Source organism: Centroberyx affinis, unplaced genomic scaffold (genome assembly GCF_046629955.1).
Source record: "Centroberyx affinis isolate AG114_WGS23_722 - 3 ecotype Tasmania unplaced genomic scaffold, CSIRO-AGI_Caff_v1 ptg000843l_1, whole genome shotgun sequence".
NCBI classification, from domain to species: Eukaryota; Metazoa; Chordata; class Actinopteri; order Beryciformes; family Berycidae; genus Centroberyx; species Centroberyx affinis.
In genome coordinates, this window is record NW_027279439.1 from 32,090 (window position 1) to 52,141 (window position 20,052).

A 20,052-nucleotide genomic window follows, 5' to 3' on the forward strand; every position below is an offset into this window, starting at 1 on the left:
AGTATATCAGTATTATGATAGTGAATTTTTGAGGTTCTCTCTCCACTTTGCACTTAGAATGGCAATGAGCAAAAACTGAAAATAAATAATGCTGATTTTATTCTATTATCCTTTTAGAGGCATACATTATAGTTTCAGTTTAGTTTTAGGTTTTTCAACTTTGCTGTTTTTATTAGTTTAGAATTTTTTTCATGCTTAGATCTTGTTAACTGTGATAACTTTGGCCTTGAGCATCTGCATGTTGGAGCATGACTGTTTTGATACTGGATTTATAAAATGCCGAACGAGAAAGATCCATAATAACTGTGGGGAGAGAAAAGCCTGTATTGACACGAAGTCAAAGCACAGCGCGCCTCTTCAAAGTGCACACACTGTATCGCCTGCTCTCAGATGCAATATAGTCAGCTGTCACCATGAGAACAGCAACAGCAACTCCCCGGACTTAATATAAGCTTCTCAACATGGAAAGTAATAGAGGCATAGCGCTTAATGACAGTCTCATTACTGACGTCTCAATCAGGACTCAGAAGATAATCATCCCAGAGCCACAGGAATACAATGTCTTTTGTTTTTGTTTTTTTGCTTATCTGCACCACAAAGTGATCATGTTCATAGCAAGAACTTTGCCATTCAAAATGACAATACTGATCATGATTTTTGGTCTCAGGCTTTGGGTTACGCTGGTGATCTGTTTCCATGTGTGTTTATATGTGTGTTTGTGTGTGTGCGAGCGTGTGAGGTCTTGATTCAATGATTTGCATATCTTGCACTTCGACTTGTGCAAATGAGCATGTGGGAGACTTACTGTAAGGGTTGGAGACTTCAACTGCAGCTGATTTCAACTCTCAGATATGTGTATATAACAGAATGAGGCGTGGTATGGGTGTAGGAACACTGTTGCAGCTGCCCCAGGCCCCATTTCCTACATCTTGACTCAATTCATCCTTATCCTCCCTCTCTCTGTTTTGTCTCAACTTACATCACACTTTGCAGTTCTTGTGTTTAGCGTAGGTGGGCATATACTTATTGATGTGCATTTGCAAAAAAAATAAAAAATCTGATAGAGGACAGCTATTGATAGGTGTTGTGAACCATAACTTTTTTATTTAGCAATTCAACAGTAAGTGTCAAAATGATGAATTAGAAGGCTGGCGTCTGTAGAGCTGAGAGCTGTGGTGCAGAGACAGAGAGCAAACTGCTGACTGCTTCCTCCTGTCATAGTTTTACATACTGTACATCTAGAACAGAGAGGAACAGGGTGGGTATTGTGTCTACTGCAGGACAGAGACCATGCTGAGATAAGCTCTCATCATCTCTCCAGAGTCCTCTCCTAGAAAACTCTCTCTCTCTCTGTTGTTGGGTGTTTTTTTTTCAGCTAAGCTCAGCTTTGACTGCTTCTTTCTCTTTTTTTTGTAAAGGCAGGTTTTGAGCAGTCTTTTTGTCAGCAATAGAATTGGAGCATCAGCAGGCTGACAACCCAAAGTACGTGGCAGGGAGCCGCTTTGCTTTTTCCTAATTGTGTGTGAGAACATATTTTCTTGTTAAACGACGCATCTCTAGAGGTTCATGCTCCTCTGTCTCACACCCTTCTCTCTTGTTTCCTATGCTCCAGTTGTGTGTGTGTGTGTGTGTGTGTGTGTGTGTGTGTTTATGTCTGTCTGTGTGTGTGTTTGGGCGTGTGTGAGTGTGCCTGTGCACAGCTGACTCCACCAAGGTTGCAGTGGGACTGTAGCATGTGCTGGATTGCCCTCTATCAGAGGCCTCAAGGCTTGCCTTAATAGCTCTATTCATCAAGGGCAGAGACCTCTCAGAATGAACACAAAAGGCACGGTGGGCTGAACGGAGACATTATTATTGCCAGAAACGTAATAGAAAAGAGTTGTAGGTGAGGCAAAGCAAGGGAAATATTCAAATGAAGATAATATTTATTTAGGTTTTCAGGTTGTGGCCAGGATTCTGTGAGGCTTGTTCTTCTCCCACAACAGCTGAGGAGAATGGTTTTAATGGGAAAGCTGTCATATGCCACTGGAGCGTAAGCCTCTTACCAGCTGTGTGTGTGAGTGTGTGTGTGTGCATCTGCGTCTGTGTGGCCCAGGAACATTCATTTGCATTTTGCTTTCCCCAACTCCCAAATACACACCCCTGCTGACCTACCTATTTGGGGAAGATGCAAAAAGCAAATTACCACCTGCCTTTCACACTAACATCCCTCTCTGATCTCTTCTCTCCTCTCCTCTTTTTATCTCCTCTGTACTCCTCTTCTCTCTGCTCCTCTCCTCTCCTCTCCTCTCCTCTCCTTTCCTCTCCTCTCTTCTCTTCTCTGCTCCTCTCCTCTCCTTTCCTCTCCTGTCCTCTCCTCTCTTCTCTTCTCTGCTCCTCTCCTCTCCTCTCCTCTCCTCTCCTCTCCTCTCCTATCTTCTATCTTCTGTATCTCTATTCATTGTCATCTTGTTTGCGACCAGTTGGTAGCAACACATCAAATTAGTGCTACTCAGGAAACACTGGACCAGTGTAGTTCAGTCGGCGGAGCATGGCTCTAACAATACCAGGGTTACGAGTACATTTCCCACTGAGACCACCCATGGTAAAAAAAAAAAACCCACATGGTACCACAAGATGCTTTGGATAAAAGTATCCACCAAATGGCACATATAATATAGACAGGACGTGTGATATCAAGCTGCTTTCAGCCAACATAACTGCAACAACGCCCACACACAGATATACTCATGCAAATGCTGAAACTTTTTGCATTCTTTGGTGAGGCAAGACACTTCTCCATTCCTGTAAAGGAAGCGGTTGCAACAGTTTCCTGCCGTCTTCATAGTGTTCGTACTCCTGAGCGCATGCGGTGAGCTTTAACTCTGCAGTGGCTATGTTCTTTTGGCCTGTCTGCGTCGCTCACACACCTCCATGTTACAGGAAACCGTAACTCTGGGTAATCTTGTCACCACATAAGGATGCAGACAAAATGAAAACAAAAAAAAACTTTCACAATCCAAAAAACAAATCACTCTCTGGAAGTAAAGTACTGAATGTGGTTATGGTGGATTTACGTAAGCCAGTGTTCTTCATTTTTTGATGATCTTAGTTGGATCTAAACAAGTCACACCCTGGTCTCCTCGCTGTAACCTCCACCAGAAAACCCCTGGCGAAATGTCCTGCGTTTAATCATCGAATCTGTGGATCCACGATAGATCAGACATTTACTAGATGGTGATGAATTGATGTAATAGAACAATACATTACCACAGCCAACATTATTCACTGCCCCATCACATTCACAGCCTGAGTGGAAGTGAAAAAAACATCTCATTCAGATTCAGAGCCACTAGAGGAGGCTGGTCATCCTATCATTATATGCTAATTAGAAATCATTAAGCTGAATTTGATGATGATGATGTGAGGTCTATTTAAGTGAATGGCCAGAATGGCCTGAGAAGAGCTATATTATCTATGGTTCCATTATCTAGAGAGAGATAAAGTGCCCATGACTTTCCCTCTTCTCCAAATCCTCCCACAAGGCAAAACTCTGAACTATTTCATGGAACATTACTGCATCACTCAATGCATTTCTAAGTAAACTTGATAACTAATTTATTCCCCTGTGCTGCACACCTGCTTTCTGTTCTGACAGACATGTGGCTGTGTGAACTCACTCACACACACACACCTTAAATTAAATTATGTTGCAGCGTAAATGAGCACATCTAATGAAGAAAACACCATCCTTTGCAGAACACTGTCTACTGTGGGCCATTGAACAAATGAAACTGAATTGTAAAACACCAGACCTGACTGAATATCTAACATCTCATCAACTTGTGTGGAGCATTGTGAAATGACATGGAACAACAAGGCAACATCTAAAGCTCATTGAAAGAAACGGGTCGTTTGGAATAACAGGAATACACATCTCATCTCAGAATGACTCATTTGGCAAAAGCAAAGAAATACACCGGCAAGTGAGATGCTGTGAAACAAAGTCACCCTACACGCATACACAAACATTGCCTAGAAAGAGACTGTTCATCCAGTGATATACAAAATGCATCCAATCACTATTTGATCAGTTACACAGCCTGAAAGGACACTCTGTATAAAAGAGTTTCTCTAAAAGCTCCACTGGACTTACTCACTAGCTGAGAGGTTGACACAATGAATACTGTATATAACACAGAACTGAGAGAGAGAGAGAGAGAGAGAGAGAGAGAGAGAGAGAGGGCTTGGACATGTGTACTGTAGGAAAAAGCAGATTATCTCAAGTTTTCCCCTCTAAAGCCGAGTGCTTCAAACTCCCTCAGCTTTTCAGCTTCCTCCAGAATGAGGTCTAGCTTATAGGCCTATCTGTTATCATCATACTATAAAGCAAGGAATCTGTCTGTATGTCCTTCGCATATCTCGAGAACCGTTCGTCTGATGTACTTCACACTTAGCGACTGATAGCCTACGCCTATTTTGAACGGACACTGCACTAGTCCGTGAATGGAGGAAGGTGAACCCACACAGGCACCTAGACAGACACAAGATAAGAAGTGGATGAACTTCACAGCGGAGCCACCAGACCATAGCCGGCCTGATATGAAAAGTAGATTTTCTTTTCCTCCGTTATCAAACTCATTACCTTGTCTCTCCTCTCGGTGATGCTTCACTCCTCTGGCAAACTGCAGATTCTCATGTTTACCTGAAACTAACAATGTTTTACATTGGGCACACTGGCCCCAGATGAATCCCTGGATGGGACACTTTCCTACTAAAAATGACTCTTTCACCTTTTTAGCTCATTCTAACTTAATCATACCATACACCTATTTGACAATTTATGCCAAAAAATGTATTTTGTTGTATTTCTATATCCAAATTTCATTACTTTTACTTCCTGGAAAATAGAAAATATCTAGTGGTGACCTAGTTTTGTACCTAAAAAGTACATAAAAATACATAAAAAATGTAAACCAATAAAACCATCACCGGATTTTTGAACAAACTTTGAAATGATCCCTCCTTGCGTTATGTCCCGCCCCAATATCCTGTTTCAACAGGAAATACATTACATTAAGGAAGCGAGATTTAAAATTTAAACTTCAAACGTACTTCTCTGTCACTCTTTCCTCCTGTAGTTGCCCTCTTCCACACCTCTTACGTTCAGGACTAACTACCTCATTGCTTTCCCCTTTCTCTCTCCTGTCTCTTTCAGCACATCCATTCCTGTCCTCCCAGTCTGTCCTCTCCCCTGCTGTCCTGTCAGCAGCTACGGGCCGCCCTGCTGGGAGCTCTCTGCCAATACCTCAGTGGGAAGCGTCCTCTATTGCACCGGTCCTATTAGCACCGCTTGAAACACACGGCCGCCCTCTGTCCCGGCACTTTAGGGACCTGCAGGGTATGGCCATGGCACAATGCAGCTGATGCATTTACAGAAGACCTTTTGTACCTTGTCTCCCTATTTATGTCTCATTCTTCTTTTCTTTCTCTCTCTCTCTCATCTGTTTGTGCACTACAGATGACAGATGACTTTGTTTCTAATCATGAGTGCAAGCTTTCAAGAGAGGGGGTGTGTGTGTGAAAGGATCTGGACCTCTAAGGGTGTAGGGTTGTGTAAGGTTTTTGTGGATGTACTGCAGCAGTTTAACTTAATAGCTGCACTTTGACCTCTCTGGGAAGCAAAAGGAGAATTTCCTTGCAGTGATCAATAAAATATCACATTACTATTAATACAATTTAAATGTTTACCTTTGTGTAGAAGTACCAAAAACCAAATGCAGGTTACGCACTTAATTGCACAGTAAATGCTTGTTGAAAGTCGAAAAGCTGTTTCTTTCTCTCCCTCTTACATGTGTAATTTAATGCCTCACACATCATGCAGTTCTGTGATGAAAGTGGGAAATACCAGCTTATGGATATTTAGTTAATGTAAAGGTGCTATTCCACCTGCCTTACTGAGCAAATCCCTTACAAAAACAAATATGCTTAATCGACTCAATTTCTCCTCCCAGCATCGCCACAGTAATACTCCCCCTCATCCTTTCTGGTGTCTAAGTAATGCTGTGTTTCTGTTCTCCACGCCCCGCACGCTGTCTGACTTAGCACTGTAGTGCAGAAATGCTTCATCAACTCGGTTTCCTCTTAAACTCTCATTCCTCGTACCTGTCCCCATCTCCTCGCCCCTTGTGTTCCTCCCTCCCTCCCTCTCTCTCTCTCTCTCAGTGAACGTATGGCGGTGCAGATTTATGGAGCCACCCAGACGCTGGTGGCCACAATCCAGCCTGGAGTAGTGACAGTTCCTTCAGAAATCAGCATTAATGATGTTATGCACAGATTGGCAGTTGTGAGTGTGTGTGCGTGTGAATTTGAGGAATTGTCAGTTTAGAAGTGGTAGTATCTTTGATGAGGATAGACTACCACATGCACCGCTCAGCAGTACAGAAACACACTACATCCTCAATATGACTCTCTCTCTCACTCTGTGAAATCAAATGGTTTCCGTGAGGAGTTTCATTCCAAAATGTTATATATCCCTTTCACACCAGCAGCCATGGGTCAAAACGCTTCATACTCCATGTAGAAGGCTTTCGATGAAGTCATTCCAAGCACTTTGATATGTCTCATTGGATGACCACGTTAGGAACCAACCTAGGACACTTAGGAGAGGGCACCTTCAATCTCCTCCACCCAGACCCCCAGCCATATGTGGCCTAGTTAGAGTGGGAGTGTTGATGGGACTGTTGGCAGTGTGAGATGGTTCCCCTCCTGCTCTACTTAATTACCTCTGTGATAGAGTGGTTCCCCCCCAGCAGAGTCACCGTGTCACACTGTGTCAGGGGCAGGGCGGACACACCGAGGTGACCGGTCTCACCTGCCTCACCTTCCTCTGTCTGTCTTGTCAGATCAGATTAATAATATAATCTCAACCACCTGAAAGCCTTTTGCTTCAGCCTCTGGTTAAGTAAGGCTTTGACTGTCTTTCTCTGCTTTCCTCTGTATCCTTGTTTTTCCCTTTACTTTGCTACTTTACTCTTTCACTCTTTGTGTGGACATTGACTTGATACATTGTTTTGGTGATGACACCTCTTGGTACGTAAAGGTAATCACTATCTCCTTTGGTCCCCTTTGATACAGTAAAAGAGGCATTATTGATTGTCCTGGACTTCATTAGCAAGCTTCCTGGTTGTCTATTGGATTGAACACAGCACACAGCACACATGCCTGGGTGGAGGATGGAGTGGATAAAGTGGAAGGCACTGGGATCCCAAACTGTACCCACAGAGACTATGCCAGAACACATTAACTGTTGCTGTAGCAACCGTCTCCAAATCAGAAGAAAACTCGAAAGCTTTGACCAAACTAATTTCTCAAAATGTTCTCGTTCCCTCTCTCTTCCTCTTCCTCCCCTGTCTGTCTCTGAAGCCCATGTAGAGGATTACAATTATATTTTTAGAAAAATCCTCAAGAGGAGAACTGTTTTAACTGTGAAGTTATCAGTGCTGAGGTGGTGAAGTTTAACAAAGAGTTAAATGTAGAAGTAGAGATTCTCTGAGACTTTTCTTGCCTCCAACTATGATGTCTTCAACACTCTTCACTCACTCTTGTAAGAAAGGAAATTACAGATACAAACTCTCAAACCATAACAGCACAATTGTATTCGCTCCAGTACTATAATCGGCAACAACACTGTGAGCTGAACTCCAACCTCTCTTCATAGGGACTCGTGTTGCTTTGTGAGATTAGAAATGTTCCCCTCTGCTACCGGCCTGGGCTTCAGGGCAAGACTCGTTTCACGCCCACACATTGATGAGTGTGGCAGAAACAATTAGCATTTGTTCAGGCCAACATAACACATACATCAGCACTATAATTTGATGAGCTTTCTGGGGGTCTGATAGAGAGCCGTGTTACTCCACAACATAGAGATCACAGTAAACACCATATTCCAGGATAACTGTGAATAATAACTCTTGAGCATTCCAATAATTCTTGAGACCTGAGCATGCACGGCATTAATCAGCAGTGCTAATGTATTCATGAATGATGAGACAAACTGCTGTCTGAACGGCGGCTCCCAGTGTGTCTGAGGTGGCGGAGGGGGGTTGCTCAGGTGAACGGGGCTGAGCCAGCGTGGAGACCCACTTATCACCCAAAGCAGAAACAGTCTCATGCATGCCCAGAATTCTCAATGACATGGGACCAATGTGGAATTTGAACAAGAGCAAAGTGCGGATTATTGATGTGAATACAAACTGAAAACAGGCTTCAAAACCTTCTTACTGTTTATATTTGAGTGTATTTGTGTGTACATGTGTGTGTGTATGTGTGTGTGTGTGTGTGTGTGTGTGTGTGTGTGTGAATGATGTGTGCTTGCCCAGCTCAATAGTGATTTTCTGCAACTAAAAGCTGTCTTTTCTATATTACATTTTTACCTTTTATACTTCTGTATCGTCGGAATTACATTTCCATATAGCAACCATGCATGGTTACTCATTTTGTAATGAAGTTGCTCCTTGGAGCTGTTTTCAGGTTCTCTGTGCTGTGAGTACATTGCTCTTTGCTGGCTGAATGGCTGTTCTATTAAGAAACCTATCAGCAAAGCAGTAAAATAGAGTTAAATGATTCATACCATCCCGCCCCCAATTAGCTGGTTTACCACAAACCTAATTGAACTGTGACACAAGAGTGTCCACTAAGACACTGAAAGACAAGTGGAAAAAGTGACATGATCATGATGAGTACTGAGTGGGATTAGTTTAAGATAAATAAGACTTTTGATGTCATACAGTCAAATGTAGCCCTACGCAGTACATTTAGATGGAAACACGTCCTGTCCTGCTGATTTACTGAAGCCTTGATAGGTAAAGATCCCCCAAACAGCACTGACTGATCTCAGCCCAAAGATAAAATACTCCCCATCTCTCTCTCTCTCTTTCTTTCCCACGTCTGGAATACTCCCCTCCACTCTTACTTTGTGTCTTTTTCCCCCATATACTGGTTGGCACAGTTACTGTCGCCAGCATGATTAGAATGAATATAGCCTCTATTCAGGTCTCAATGGAGAGGAATGTTGAGTATCTACTCAAAAATGTGAACTAATCAATTACTTGTTCAAATGCCAGACAAGCAGCTGTCAAGGTTACCCATGCTCGTCTGGACATCATGAAGCAATACAATCCTTTCCAGTCTGAATTCACTCTCTAACTCACTACTTTAAAGTGGGATTTTCTGTGCAGACATTTACTGTATGCATGCGGTTTCATGTGTCAGGAGTGAGGAAATGTAAGCTTAGTGTGCAGTGGCACCGGTCTGAGCAGCTTTACTATGCTAATGTGTGTTCTGCACTTTTTTTTTTAACTGTATGTAGCACCAAATACTGACAGCAGCGGCGTGGCACTCTGCCCACAAAGGTGGAGTTTTTCGTAACTGTCCTGCTCACAAAGCGCAGCTTCGACATCCAACTTGACCCGACCTGATGTAATCCACAAAGTCATTTTTGCTTTGCTCGACGAGGTCTTGACCGAGCGGTTCAGCTCACGGTGTCCTCCTGAGCGCTCATCCGCTTCTGAGCGCTCTCGTGCTGCGCGCTGTCCAAACGGGCATTAGGGTGTCAGTGAATGTTGCGGAGAGGAAGCATTGTGGGAGGAACTCTGTGGATGACAAGCCGTTCAACGGGAGGGAGAGAGGGGCGAATAAAATTGCTCGGAGAAGCTCACGCACGAACCAGCGACGGAATCCCGATTTGTTTACCCGGGTACCGGGCGCAGAGGAGCACCGTTGCGCAGTCTTTACGCACGTCCAGAGCAGCGGAGTGAGGGGCTGTCTGTCTGTCACCAGCATGTCAGCGGCAACGGCTTCAGTAGCAGATGTGTCCAGAACTGATTTTACAAACGAAAATGACAACCGTGCCCGGAATAATTCAGGTAAGACAGATAACCAAATGCTGTCTTATTGATTCATACACTCTACTCGAGTGTGTGGGAGTGGGATAGACATTTGTTATTTGCACTCACTTCTATTGTTATCATCACCTATCGATACCTACTGTAGGATTTTACACCAACATATTTTGGGAGCAGGTAAGAACGCGGACTCTTTGAGCAATTATACGCGCGCCATTCAAAAATATAGGCTACCCCCCAGAAAATCACTACAATAATCCTGCAGGGATTTATAGTGTGTCTGTGCGTTTATAGTGATCACTATATCACTATAATATTCCAATAGGGAATTAGATTTGCTGTGACTAAAATTTGTCATAGGATTAATATAGTTATTGATTTTATTGTATTTTGTTGTTGGGTGTAAAACAGTTTGTGAGAAATATAACAATGATACATTGCATTATACTGTACATAGGCCTAATAGGCTACAAAAGGTCAGGTTTCTTGTGGATATTTGACTGAAAATTGAATGAACACAACTCACAAGTCTTTTCAGTCTAAAAAAAAACATACCATGCAATGTGTGCTGTAGTGCATAACCAAAGGAAGAGGAAGTGAGAGAGGAGGCAACACGGCTAGGTTTCAACTTGGCCTGAGGTTGAAAACCTCAGGCCAATGCACAGCTGGTCGTATACATCACACACACACATACACACACACACACACAAAAGTTACATAAAAGTGATGCTCTCTGCTTGCACGTCCTTGTGTTACATAAACTTGAATGGTGGGCTAATGCTGATGGCCTTGAGTGGTCTATTTATCCCAATTCAGCCAGGCCCAGTTTCACTCTCTCACAGTGTTCAGAGCTCTTTGATCAGAAGCCAATAACTCTCTCTATCACACACACACACACACACACACACACACACACACACACACACACACACACAGACAGACACACAGACATAGAGACAGAGAGAGATGAGGGAGAATGGTGGAGCGCTCTATTGTACTGAAAAAGATGAGCTAAATGAGTCTGCTTCACTTAATCTCAGTCAGTATCTCTCTCTCTCTCTCTCTGTCCATCTCTACCTTTCTCTGTCAGTAAAAAAGCCATGTGTGATTTACAGTACTGTATCACGTGTGATTTACAGTACTGTAAGGACGGGGCGCCTCTTGTGGTGGCAGTGCTGCACTACACACTCTACCAGAAAGTGCACATCCCATCTCACAGATTTTCCTTCATTGAAGTGACAAAGAGCAACAAGATATCTCTCACGTCACAAGTCTGTTGTTTTCTGTTGGAAAAGAGAAGCTGTTTTTCCTTCAGTAAACAGGCTGATTCAGACTTGGACCTGGTCAGACTCTCCTCCCTCGCTCTCTTGTTCGAAATCACCGAACTGATGTCAGTGTTTATTTACATTCCAGCAGCTTGTGTCATTATGAAGTGTTGGTCCTACATAATAACTCGGGCCACAGTTCATCACTGCCAGACTGCTGGTGTACTCAGCTGACACAGTGAGACCTCACCTCCTGTAACGTACTGAGCTCTGTGCTGTATGATAACTGGTTGTTTAACATGGCTCCAGATGGCCTGTGCATTTCCACCAGCCTTGCAGGCCTTTTGTTTAATGATTTATCACATTTCCTGCTTCGATACAGTTAGCATTTGATGCAGCAAAGCGCGCGGCGGTTACAGAGGGGGTTGTGTTTTGTCACGCAGTGTTGTGCAGCCCCTACAGTGGTTCAGCACTGATAGCTGTGGAATGACTGTCCCATTCTGCACTGAATTTCAGCTGCAGTGCTCCATACTTGTTTATTGTTCGTACTGTTCACCCTGAATTTTGTCATGCCACTTTTTTGCATTTTGAGCTGTCTGATCTTCTCCGTGAATTCAAATTTCTTTTTGAAAATACATGAATTATACATGAGTGTAAACTTTTGCTAATTAATGCACATCTAACTTCTTCTGGTATTCGCTGGCCTGTCACATAGTGTAGCCAATCACAGCCAGTGTTTGGTTGATATAATCACCAGCTCACCATCAGTTGTTTCTGTTAGGTGTCTCCCAGGGACAGTGCACGCCCATGCCCCTGCCAGCCCTCGGCACCCAGAGGATCGTCCAGGGCAACGGCACCAATGTGGGCACAGTCATCTCCCTGCAGTGCCCAGCCAAACACAGACTGATAGGAAGCAACCTGGTCTGTGTCATGGGCACCAACAGCACCCAGTGGGTCGGGGAGACCTATTGTAAACGTAAGTAGCAATGGAGACTGAACCCTACAGCATGCACAACCACCGCAGGCTGAAGTTAATATAGACAGAATGAAACACATAGCGGGATTGTCATGCTGTTAGCCAGGTGCATGTTATCTTCTGAAGCCACTGTTCACATAGCGTATAACCAAAGTGTGCGGGTGGGGACAAATTAAACGTTCAAAATGCATTCACTGAGAAAATTGCAGAGGCTGCAAAACTTTCCCCCAAACTGTCTGTCTTCTCATTATTCCGAAGAGACGGAATATATATTAAAGATTATGTGATGGGCACTCTGGCTCTGGGCAATGTCACATAAAGATGTGTACTTACTGTTGTGACAGTACTTGGCTTGCAAGGCTTAATACTCTCAATTATGACAGAATACATTAGAAAGAAAAGAATTTATTGCTTGAGGATATATCTCATTAAAAGTAAATATTTCTGCTAATGCAGGTAGAGATGAATCATTTTGAGTAGGTGCACAGTTAGTTATTCTTTTGGTTATTGAGTCGAAAAAGTGAGCGAAGATTTTAATTATATTTCAGCATCAATCACCGTAGGAGGGCAGAATCTGTCTCATGTGAAATTTGGGAGAAATCGAAAATGAAATTCTTATTATGTTTTATTGTCATTTCCATGATGAGCTGGGAAGTGTGCTTTGTTGCAAAATGACTTCTATTTCTTCTAATCTCTTTTTGCTAGATGATCATGAAAGGCTTGAGATATATTTTAGAAAATGAAGCATTTGCATTCTACGTGCCAGACTTTATCTGTAAAGTTTGGGCAAAGTGGCAATGTACTTTGTGTGATACCTGAGTTTGATCAGGAATACACACGTTGCAGTGTGATGTGTGGATGTATCTTGTAAACCCATGTGGGCTGGGAACCTTGAGTGCATGACGTGGAAATAAAATCCATCAATTAATCAATGAATCAATCATCTATCCTCCCCTCTGTCACTCCAGCCCTGTCTCCCTATGAGGACTTTGGTTTCCGTGTGGCTGTGTTGGCATCCATTGTGAGCTCTGCCATCATCCTCCTCATGTCCATGGCCTTCATCACCTGCTGTTTGCTCGACTGTGTCAAAGAGGAAAAAAGGAAAAAGCAGGAGAGGTGAGTGAGGCGTAAACGAAAACCGAAAGAGAGCTTCTCCAGAGATGAGAGTTTTCAGCCAATTTCCTGTGATACAATTTCAAACCCATACACTGATGCGCTGATTTAATCTTTTATTTTGCCAGGGAGACGGATCTGTGGCACCGGGAGGAGCGGATGGAACAGCGGGTGGATAACAGGTCCCGCTACAGTCATAAGGGCAGGAACAACAACAACAACACCCAGGAGAAGGCCCTGTCACTGTGGGACGACCACAACCCCGTCTTGTGTGACAACAAGAGGGCCTGCAGGTGAGAAGTTAGCAAAGAATAGCAAGACAGGCAGACCAGCAGAAACACTAAAGACCCTCTGCCTGTCTTTTCCTCCACAGATATCCTCAGCATTACGCCTGCAGTCTGACCGTCCCGCCGTCAGCCTGCAGCTTTGGCCCCGCTCCTCCGCTCGCTCCCCTGCCTGGCCGTGGCTACGACCAGCCTCTCCTGCCCCAAAACTCAGAACGGGAGCAGAACCCTGACCCGCCTCAGTACGTCAGACCCTCTTGGTCCTCCTGTCAAAGCCAGAATTCAGGCCTGGTCCAGATCTCAGCGGTGGGGCCCGGCGGTGGTTTGGTGTGGCAGTACGGAGGACAGGAGAGCGGTCTGTCAGTCGTGAACCAATCAGCCGCAGACGAGTCCTACAGGAATAATATCAACTCTGCCAAGGAATGGTCCATACGGATTATATCAGTGTGAGGAGGGAGAATAAAGACCATGAGGAGATGAATGAACTGACCATCAGTCAAGAACTTGTTTACTATTGTCAACCTGGGAGTAAACCCCATGACCAAATCTGTACTACAGTATCAACTGTGTGTCAATGAGGACTCCAGGAGGTACTCACTGTATATTCCTGGTCTTTTAGAGTGTTGAATGTTTGCAGTATTACCTGAAGGCTTTCAAGGCATACTGCACAGATGGATGTACGTGCCTTTTGTGAATTGTGAGGGCGCACTGCCCTCTGTCGGAAAAGGGGAGCCATTGCACTTTCAGGAAGCCAGCCTTCACTCCGTATGAGGAAGGCTATTTCCTAATGTACTTGTAGTATTGAGGAAAGCACGCTGTCCACGCTGTAAATATGTACATATCATTTGAAGGAATGTGAATAAATCATGATATCTGTTCATAATGACTCACAGATTGTATTGCAATGGGAAGAGTTTATGGTGTACATTTCCCTCTGAGGGATGGACGTAAATGTTTACACGCTAGGCATTAACAAAGAGATAGCATTTTACTAGCTTGTGTAAATGATGTAGCTTACATAGGAATTTCCTAGTACAAGGTGGTATAGAATAGACTGTATTAAAAGGTATGGAGAATTGCATTAGGCCTATATTTCCTTTCTTTGCTGAGAATTAGAATAGAAAAGGGAAACAATACAGGTGATCATTATTATCATTATTATTATCATTATTAGTATTATTATTATTGTTATTAGTATTATTATTATTGGCAGGCCTAATTGATCAAGTTCATCATTAGCACATGGTAGAAGTGAAACTGATAAACGGTAGTCCTGTGGTTCAGTCAGTGTTTGCAGCAGCAGGCTTTCCCCCCTGCTGTTCCTGTTAATCTGCCTACTGTCGCTGTCTGCGGGTTATAATAAGCGCTGCTCGGGGGAAAGCGGGCCTGGCGGTCAGTCCGTGGCACCGGGCGCAGGGCGGCGCCGGTGGCCAAACGTGCTGAGTCAAAAAAAAAAAAGGGGACAAGAGACCGTCACACCGGGAAGAGCAGGAAGTTTTACCGGTTGGAGAGGCCGTCGGTCGAATAGGGCGACGCCAAACTCACGCCGTTTGTCAGCATGGCAGGTTTGTGAACAAAGGATAAGATGTCGGGGCTTATTTTGGATAATGTTCAGTAATCCTAGCGCACTGTTGCAGGACATGGATAACAGAGAGAGAAGGTGATGGCCACACTGTCCTGCAGGGCGCCGCTACCTGTTGCATGTCCTTCTTCATAATAATACAGTTTTACAAAGTTTAATCTTGATAATCTGGGCTTCATTGAAAAATTGTGGCTACTGGGCGTTACTTTAACAAGACTTGAAATAGCGGGAAGTTCCCGTTCAGTAGGCTATAAATAAAACATGAGCAATTTGATATGCAGGTCTATTTACATTCTATAATCTATTGCGTTATGTCAGACGGTGCCATTCTCCTCATGTCTATCCAGCCTGTTTGGACCTATTAATGCCAACAAATATCGATTGAGTCCACTGTTTATTTTTGGCAGAGGATGCTTTCAATACATACAGCCTACTCACTCCCATGACAGCACTGTAAAATATATCCATTTTAACAATTCTTTTAATCTAGCATTGAGTCTTAAAATATTCCAGTGCCACTAGGTTGAGATCATCCCACTTACTTTTAATGCAAATAAACTTGCTTCCAGAATTATCTTGAATGAAGTATTTTCTTGATACTAGTGGAGTGATCTGCCTCACTCTGCCTTGTGTCAAGATACTTTATTAATTACTGAATAAAGTAAAACTGTATTATAAACATCACCCACACTGGCAGAATATTTCAGTAACTGGACATATTTGCAGCAACTGCACTTTATCTTTCTAAAAGGAGACAATAAACCTCTTAGCCATTTATTTTCAGAACAGGGCTGATGCCAAGTTCAGCTCCCGAAGAAACTACTGAAGACTAGACACAAACTCTGCAGGCCTCTGGTTAGAGCTTTTTAGCATGCTCTAATTGTAAAAGGTCATAACCTGTTTCTAGTGGCCCTCTGACCTTTTCTGACCTGGCTTATGTCTTTTCACTATTCCCTTCAATTTGTGGAATTTAAAAGTGTGTGTGTAGTGTATAGTGCATTAAACTATGTCTATGTTCCTATCTTCCTTGGCCAGACATTGACTGTTACCACGAGCAGCTCCAGAGGGACGCCCAGTTCCTGTGCTCAGACCAGAGGATGGACACTGAGCTGGTGGACAGCCTGGTGCTGCAGCTCAACAGGATCCACCCCCAGACACTCAGTGACAAGGAGGCCCACAGGGTGACTACACAGAGATAACGCTGTTTAGATATGCAGTGAATGGGGTGCTTCAGACAAATAACCATCCTGTTCAGTGATCCAATACGGCATGTGTCTCCCTGCAGTTCAGGAACCTGGGTGTGCCCACCAAGGTGCGACTGGCGGAGCTGCTGAAGCACCTGCAGGTGAAGGGCGAGGAGGCGTGTCATGAATTCTACAGAGGACTTCACATCCACGCTGAGGACGTCTACTTCAGCTTGCCCAGCAGAGTCAGACGCAGAGGTACAATGCTGCTCAGAGCAGAGAGTGCCAAGTCGAGAACCTCCCCTCTCACAAGATTTTATCCCACAGACCCACATCTGAAAATGTTTTTGATACTGTATATGATTTAGTGCAGAATTGACTAGGTGTGGCAATATCAGTGGAGGCTGTGAAATCTATGTTCAGAACTGACCTTTTTATGCACGCCACGTCCCAGCTTCTAGTAAATGAAATGACAGATAGGTCTTCATTTTGCTGGCAACTTCATTAGACCGCCAAGTGCTGCCACTTTACAAACTGCTAGCCTAGAACACCATTGTTTGTGTGTTTGTGGCTGTGTGTTGTACAAGTGTGCAAACACACCATCTTGTTGGTTTTGGGTTCAGAAACTGTTTTCCATTCTCTAAAATTCCTCCTGTGCATGATGTTATTACAGCAATTACCCTGACACATTACCTAAATGAGGGTCATCTTAATCTGAAGCACTTCTCTCTGTATATCAGTTCCTTTGTCTGCAATCAGTTCCTTTGTCTGTCTGTCATGATTTCCTAGTTAAGGTTTCCAGTTGTAAACATGTAAACAAAGTGAGACACATCAGCTAAATCAGACTAGCAACCTCCACAGTGTCCTATAATGGCGCACCCCCCACTGTGCAATTGCCCCGTCTGGCCTTACTGTCACTGTGTGTAGGCTTATCCTATTTAGGATACAGAGAGAAGCCGCTGAGAGAGTTTCTGCCTGGACAAAGGCAGTGCAGTTCAACTGTTGGATATTGCACACAGGCTGTTATTTTATGTGTGGGTGTTACCCACTAACCAATTTTCACTCTCTGTTCTAGAGATGGCAGACCCAAAATGGACTAACAGTGTGGAAATCCGCCGAGAGCGATATGTGCTTAATGAGAGGGGTAAATCTTATTAACATCTCACACCATTGCTGACTACAACAGTACAGTACTGTGCAAAAGTCGTAGGCACCCTAGATTTTTTATATAAATTTTGTCTTAGATGTTTATTTGTTTTCTGCATTAGTGTGTCAGTAGACTGTTCTTTATAGTAACTTTTTTGATATTTAGAAACTTTTCATTTCATTATTTTTGAAAGCATCTATGCTTTATGGATTTTTTTTTTTACATGTGCCTAAGACTTTTGCACTGTACTGTATATTGCAGACATAGACATCTCCTAACCTCGTGCTGGCGTAACTTAATCTGTGTTGACTGCTGATAATACGGCTGCATGACTACTAAGATGGTTTTTAAGTTGAGTGGTCTTTAGGTTTTTTGTGTGTGGGGGATTCCTCTGTACCCCTCACTGATCCATCTGCAGCCTCAAATAAGCCTCTTAAGCCCGACCAAGCTTTGTTCTTCACCAAACGTAGTTGTCTGCTGAACCTTTTAACCCCTAGCATCACAATGTGGGCCCCACTGCTTTGCACTGCACCACCATTCATCATCCCATTACATCCAGCGCTCTGGCTTTGTGGGTCAGTTAAGCTCACGTGCGACCCCTCGTCCCAAACAGCTTCCTCTGTCCCGCATTCCTTTGAACAGTCAGGGGTTCATCCAGTGGGTCAAAGGTAATGTCAGACAGGGAATTGGGTCATCCATAGTGTATGGGTCTAATGAAGCTCTCACTCCCAGTCATGAGACACACACATAAAGAGACTTTTTTAATCTTTATTCTGTGCTGCTCAGTGATTTAGGCTGTGAATAATAGGAAAATTGTGGTTTTGTTGATCATATTTGGGCTGTACTCTTGACCATGTTCCTTTTTAAATGGAGTAGCCTTGTTTCATACCAATGTAGAGTTGCGCTTCCTGGATCCTTTTTGTTACTCATATCAGGAGCATTTGTGTAGTCCATATAATCTGTTAGGAAAATACACCCCACTTATTCAAATAGTCTATCTCCCTGGCCTTGTAATTGATGACAAGAACGCTCACTCTCTTTTATCTCTCTTCTTCTGAAGGACCCATGTTCTTCCTGAGCTGTTTCAGCTTTGCAGTTGGTCTCGCAATGCTCTACTATTATGGAGGTGAGTCATACAGAGTGATAGAGACGTGTTTCTACATTTAGATTCTACATTGGCTTCTCATGAAAAAAATGTGTAAGTGAAAGGGATTATGAAACAACGTTAGAATATCAACGCATACTGATGCATATTGAAAGCTTTGAAAGGATTCAAAGGCCTTTTTACTGTTTTATCATGTATTTTCAATTTACTTCCTCTCCTTCGTTCCCTCTTTAAATTTACATAATTTCCTATATTCCTCTGCTTTCATCCAGATTTCCTTGTCTCTCAGCCACTATCTCCATATCACTTTAAACTCATTCTCTTCCTGCTCTCTCTACCCACAGAGGGCAAGACACTGAGAGGTACCGGTGCATTTCTTCACTGCTCTGCAGCAGGACTAACTAGTGGGGCAAAAGACGTTTTCATTTCCTACGCTGACATTGGAACCAAGAAAAAATGAGGCTATCAAGCATGAATGCTGAAGAGCTAACACTATGAGAGGAACAAGCCTCAAAATCTGCCACTTTGCTATGCCAAACTCTTATACTAGTAGGGCTATAAGGTGCTATTTTATGAAATTGTACATATTTGTAAATACTAATTTACTTGTTTCTTAATCCCTGAAAAAATTTCAATCAGAAGCTAAAATATGAATGACTGGACCCATTTCTATAACATGGTGCTCATGTGTGGTCTGGGAGTGTCTTACATGAGTCATATCGGAACAGACATCCCTTTACAGGATAAAATAGAGTGCATAATGTGCCACCTTAATACTTGAATCTATGAGTCTTGGCTGGATTAATTGTGTGCAAAGAGCTGAGTGAAATGAACATTAATATTGACAAAGCAGAGTGAGTGTGGAATGGATCTCACTTTGAATGAAATCTAACTAACCTGAACTTGGCAGCACTATATCAACACACTTTAGTCTGTTGCGGTTTACTGGCATGTCAATCTCTTAAACACACAACAGCTATTTTCACCAGCTCACCCACTTTTAGTGCCTTCTAAAGCTGTGATCAACAGATTGTTGCAAATCTGTTGCATTGCACTGATGTTCAACTATTAATCATACTTGAATTGTGTGTAAAGCACTTCTCAATTCACCCTTACCAGAAACTTAATAAACTTACCGAACAGTCTTTGGATCATCATCTGGAGCTGTATCTTATTTTTCTCTAGTATGGTGGTAATTGAAAATAACAAAGATACAGTATACAGAGAAATGTGTGTAAAGGCAGCAAACTTCAAGTTATAGAAAACCACCAGCATTTAACATCTTTATATATTGTTGTAACCAAAAAGGGAAATTCATAGTGAGGACTTTAGTATTACATTTTAACAGGACATCAATAAAGAAACCCATCCACCATCTACAGTAGGTTAGTACCAGTAGAGTCTATTTCCAGGCTATGTGTCTGGCACTGTTTAGTCTGCTGCCAGAGCAAGCTGCCTGTGTTTACTGTGAACATGAAATGGAGAGGACGATAAAACATTTAACTGGTTGAA

The 20,052-nt window shown here is 43.1% G+C and overlaps 2 protein-coding genes across 2 annotated transcripts; both read left to right on the top strand.

Annotated features, from left to right (window-relative positions):
* The first annotated feature begins 9,386 nt into the window (after positions 1-9,386).
* LOC139645310 (uncharacterized) lies at positions 9,387-14,405 on the top strand. Its single transcript, XM_071521000.1, has 5 exons — positions 9,387-9,905; positions 11,931-12,125; positions 13,094-13,241; positions 13,367-13,531; positions 13,612-14,405. The coding sequence occupies exons 1-5, from the start codon at positions 9,821-9,823 to the stop codon at positions 13,970-13,972; spliced, it is 954 nt and encodes a 317-aa protein (XP_071377101.1). The 5' UTR covers positions 9,387-9,820; the 3' UTR covers positions 13,973-14,405.
* Positions 14,406-14,969: 564 nt separating this feature from the next.
* On the top strand, positions 14,970-19,645 carry LOC139645320 (caspase recruitment domain-containing protein 19-like). Its single transcript, XM_071521011.1, has 6 exons — positions 14,970-15,087; positions 16,140-16,285; positions 16,390-16,546; positions 17,364-17,432; positions 18,496-18,561; positions 18,885-19,645. Exons 1-6 carry the CDS (start codon positions 15,081-15,083, stop codon positions 18,998-19,000), a joined length of 561 nt encoding a protein of 186 aa, XP_071377112.1. The 5' UTR covers positions 14,970-15,080; the 3' UTR covers positions 19,001-19,645.
* The last annotated feature ends 407 nt before the right edge of the window (positions 19,646-20,052 follow it).

Bases quoted from the DNA above. Each gene is read 5' to 3' on its own strand.
- LOC139645320 (XM_071521011.1), top strand. The intron at 16,286-16,389 runs GTGACTACACAG...GTCTCCCTGCAG, and splicing joins GTGACAAGGAGGCCCACAGG to TTCAGGAACCTGGGTGTGCC. The intron at 16,547-17,363 runs GTACAATGCTGC...TCTCTGTTCTAG, and splicing joins CAGCAGAGTCAGACGCAGAG to AGATGGCAGACCCAAAATGG.
- LOC139645310 (XM_071521000.1), top strand. From the start codon at position 9,821: ATGTCAGCGGCAACGGCTTCAGTAGCAGATGTGTCCAGAACTGATTTT. The intron at 9,906-11,930 runs GTAAGACAGATA...TGTTTCTGTTAG, and splicing joins CCGTGCCCGGAATAATTCAG to GTGTCTCCCAGGGACAGTGC. The intron at 12,126-13,093 runs GTAAGTAGCAAT...CTGTCACTCCAG, and splicing joins CGGGGAGACCTATTGTAAAC to CCCTGTCTCCCTATGAGGAC.